At 41.5% G+C, this 4,127-nt stretch overlaps 1 protein-coding gene and 1 pseudogene across 1 annotated transcript in view; both read left to right on the forward strand.

Moving 5' to 3' along the window:
- Positions 1-4,127, forward strand: part of FAM227B (family with sequence similarity 227, member B) — a 237,284-nt gene that overhangs the window by 12,144 nt on the left and 221,013 nt on the right. Inside the window, exon 3 of the mRNA XM_006831867.1 lies at positions 800-867. Within this exon, the coding sequence (XP_006831930.1) occupies positions 800-867 (68 nt within the window). The remainder of the gene's footprint in view (positions 1-799; positions 868-4,127) is intronic.
- On the forward strand, positions 2,930-3,877 carry LOC102816145 (annotated as a pseudogene).

The raw sequence follows: 4,127 nt of genomic DNA on the forward strand, positions 1-4,127 counted from the left end.
CTTAGTCTTTTACAGTAGTAGTCCTATGCAGTATTTCTTTTTTTGTGACTCACTAATTTCACTCAACATAATGCCCTCAAGGTTCATCCATGTTATGCGGTGGCTCGCAGTTTCCTTGTTGTTCTTCAATGTAGCATAGAATCTCATCTCTTTTGACATTCATTTTAGTCCTTTTCTTCTTTCTTACCTTTTTAATAACTTTTTGCTTTCTTCTTGTATGATGTTCTTGATGTCATCCCACAACTGTTCAAGTCTCCAAAATATGGCAAACTGATAGACAAGTGGCAGAAGGTCATATTAGGAGAACTAACGGAATCAAACCAGTTGCCATCAATTCTGACTCCTAGGGACCCAGTGTGTTTCAGAGTAGACTAGATCACTAGGTCTTCTACTTCCAAGGGACCTCAGGTGAACTTGCACTCTCACTCTCACTAACCTCTCAGTTCGAAGCTGACTTTTAACCATTTTAATTGGCACAGTGGCTGCAACAATGGGTTGAAATATAGTAATAGTTATGAAGTTGATACAGAACTGGGCCATAGGATCGCCACTTTGAAACTGACTTGAGAGTCCCTAACAACACAGACATTTTAGTTAGACTATGACATTTCAGAAAAACAAAAGGAAACAAATGATCATAGAATAGTTTCACTAATTCATTCAACTAAGTGTGTCTAGCATTACGCTTATCAAAGTATTACTTGATCTCATTTAATTGTTTCATGCATTATTTCTTTAAACTGTTTAAACAGTGCTTCATTTTTTAAAGGAAGTATATATGTTGTGAATTTTAATTTAGTTTCTTACGGAGGACTGGAAAAACACAAGAAATTTCTAATGAAGTACTATAAGAAAAAGAAGATAATGGTATGTTTTATATTCTTTGAATATTTATATTTTCATAGAAAATATTTTTTTCTATATTCACTAAATTTGTTAAGAAAATTTACAACTATGTATTACTCTACATTATTTTTAAATGTTTGTTAAATAAATATGATTTCCCTTTTGTTGAACACTAAGCCTGTTGTTGTTATGTGCTGTGGAGTTGGTTCCGATTCATAGTGACCCTGTACAGGGTTTCCGAGGCTATAAATCTTTATGGGAGCAGAAATCCTCGTCTTTCTCCCGTGGAACAGCTGGTAGTTTCGAACTGCTGACGGTGAGATTAGCAGCCCGATTTATAACCACTACACTACCAGAGCAGCCTAGTTTTTGTTATTTACTATTATGAACAAGCGGGCTGTGAACCTCAAGGTTCGCATTGTATTATTAATGTCATTGTATTATTAATGTCAATGAGAATTTTTTCCATTGTGGTATCAAATAAATGTCTCAGTTTCCTAAGGCTGCTTTAAAAACAGAAGTCTATTTTCTTAATTTATGAAGCTAGAGTTAACATTCAGGATATTCACTCTAGGAAAGGTCCTTTTCAATAACTAGGAAGTACTTTGCTTGCATCTGTCTTCCCCAAAGTGTGCTGCTTGCTTCTGTGTCTAATCTGACCTTTTTATAACTCAGAGGTTAGCTTAGGTTCACGATACTCTACAATGATATGGCCTCACTAATATAAAAAAGAAAACCCTTTTCCCAAACAGGATTACATTTACAGGAGTTAGGATTCCAACACATGCATTTGGGAGGACACAATTCAAATCATAACAATGGGCTATTATTAGTGTATAGGAAGTTATTGTCACTGTTGTTGTTGTTGTTGTTATGTGCCGTGGAGTCGGTTCCGACTCACAGCGACCCTGTACAGGGTTTCCGAGTCTGTAAATCTTTACGGGAGCAGAAAGCCTCATCTTTCTCCCACGGAACAGCTGATAGTTTCGAACTGCTGACCTTGCAGTTCGCAGCCCAATTCTTAACCACTACGATATCAGAGTCACTACATGGATGTCATTCAACATTGCTGTGGCCTTTTCCATCCTGTTTCTAACTTTAATGAAATGGATGTGTTGTTGTTGTTGTTGTTGTTGTTGTTAAGTGCCATTGAGTCAGCTCCAATGCATAGCAACCCTATGTAGGGTTTTCAAGGAGCAGTTGGTGAATTTGAACCACCGACCTTGCAGTTCAACCAGCCTTTCTGTCCAGTGCTTATCCTACAGTGCCACACCAGGACTCTGAAATGGATGCTAGTACTTCCTATTAAGGAGCCCTGGTAGCATATTAGATTACAAACTGGGCTGGTAACTGGAAGGTCAGCAGTTCAAATCTACTGGTTCCTCCTTGGGATAGAGAAGGGTCGTTCTGCTCTCATAAAACTTTGCAGCCTATCCATGGCTGTTATGAGTCAGAACTGAATTGATGGCACACAACCACCACCACTACTGCTTCCTACTAAATATAATCACAAATGATTAGATAGATGTCTTTTACAAGGCTGAAGAAATTTGTTTCTAATTTATCAAAGATATATAGATGTGGATAAGGATGTGGATATAGATGAAAAAGAGGGGACGTTAGAGAGAGCTATATCATGATACTTAAAAACTTGAAGAAAATATCTTTGCCTTAGTAGAAGCTTATATTATTAAGATATGCTTTTTTGATCACTATGCGCCATTTAATACATTACTGGATTTTATTTTCTATTGTTTCATTTGGATTTTTACATAAGTATTACTCGTTTTCTTGAACGTGTCCAGTGTTTCTTTGCTTCCTCCAGATTAAAGCCAGAACTTTGAGATTAATATTATATGTCTCTAAATCTAACTCCATTTTTATTAACCAATTGTGTCTGCAGCTCTCATGCACCTGGCCTTCTTTCTAATCATGATTCATCTCATTTCCCCTAAGTAGTCTTTCTTTCTTATTCCTTTGTACTTTTTAAAATGCCAATCATCTGATCTTCTTTTTGTCAGGAAACAATTATCATTATTTCAAATTTGTTCAAATTTTTGTGGAAAGACAGTAATAAAAACTAATGGAGCTGTTGGGTGCTGGGGAGTCAGGAAAGAGTACCATCGTCGAGCAGATGAAGATCATCCACGAGGATGGCTACTCAGAGGAGGAATGCCAGCAGTATTGGGCAGTTGTCTACAGTAACACCATCCAGTCCATCATGGCCATCGTCAAGGCCATGGGCAACCTGCAGATTGACTTTGCCGACCCCTCTCAAGCGGATGATGTCAGGCAGTTGTTTGCACTGTCTTACACAGCCGAGGAACAGGGCATGCTCACGGAGGACCTGTCCGGCGTCATCCGGAGGCTCTGGGCTGACCATGGTATGCAGTCCTGCTTTGGCTGTTTGAGGGACTACCAGCTCAATGACTCGGCTGCCTACTACCTGAACGACCTGGAGCGAATCGCATAGAGTGACTACATCCCCACACAACAGGATGTGCTGTGGACCCGGGTGAAGACCACGGGCATTGCGGAAATGCACTTCACCTTCAAGGACCTACACTTCAAGATGTTTGAGGTGTGTGTAGCCTCCTGAATGGAAAAAGTGCATCCACTGCTTTGAAGGCATCACAGCCATCATCTTCTGCGTGGCCTTGAGTGCCTATGACCTGGTGCTGGCTGAGGATGAGGAGATGAACCGCATGCATGAAACTGTTTGACAGCATCTGCAACAACAAGTGATTCATGGACACATCCATCATCCTTTTCCTCAACAAGAAGGACCTGTTCGAGGAGAAGATCACACACAGCCCCCTGACCATCTGCTTCCCTAAGTACACAGGGGCCAACAAGTACAACGAGGCAGCCAGGTACATCCAGAGCAAGTTTGAGGACCTGAACAAGCGCAAAGACACCAAGGAGATCACACTTCACGTGTGCAACCAACACCAAGAACGTGCACTTTGTGTTTGATGCCGTCACCGATGTCATCATCAAGAACAACCTGAAGGACTGCAGCCTCTTCTGAGGGGCAGCAGAGCTTGGCAGGATGGACAACCGCCGACTCTGCTCCCCCTAACCTGAGGAAGATGGGGGCAAGAGGACCACGCTCCCCACCTGGCCCCCCTGACCACTTCTCCCTTCTTTCCTGTCTCTGCTCTTGGTTCCCCCAACCCCTCTTCTCTAAAGATTTGGGGGAGAGGTTTGTCACAGGGCTCCCGATTTGAAGCCTGCCCTTAGCTGAGGTGTCTGGAATGGCCCCGGTACCTCCTCCGTGG

Source organism: Chrysochloris asiatica, unplaced genomic scaffold (genome assembly GCF_000296735.1).
Source record: "Chrysochloris asiatica unplaced genomic scaffold, ChrAsi1.0 scaffold00004, whole genome shotgun sequence".
Lineage (NCBI taxonomy): Eukaryota > Metazoa > Chordata > Mammalia > Afrosoricida > Chrysochloridae > Chrysochloris > Chrysochloris asiatica.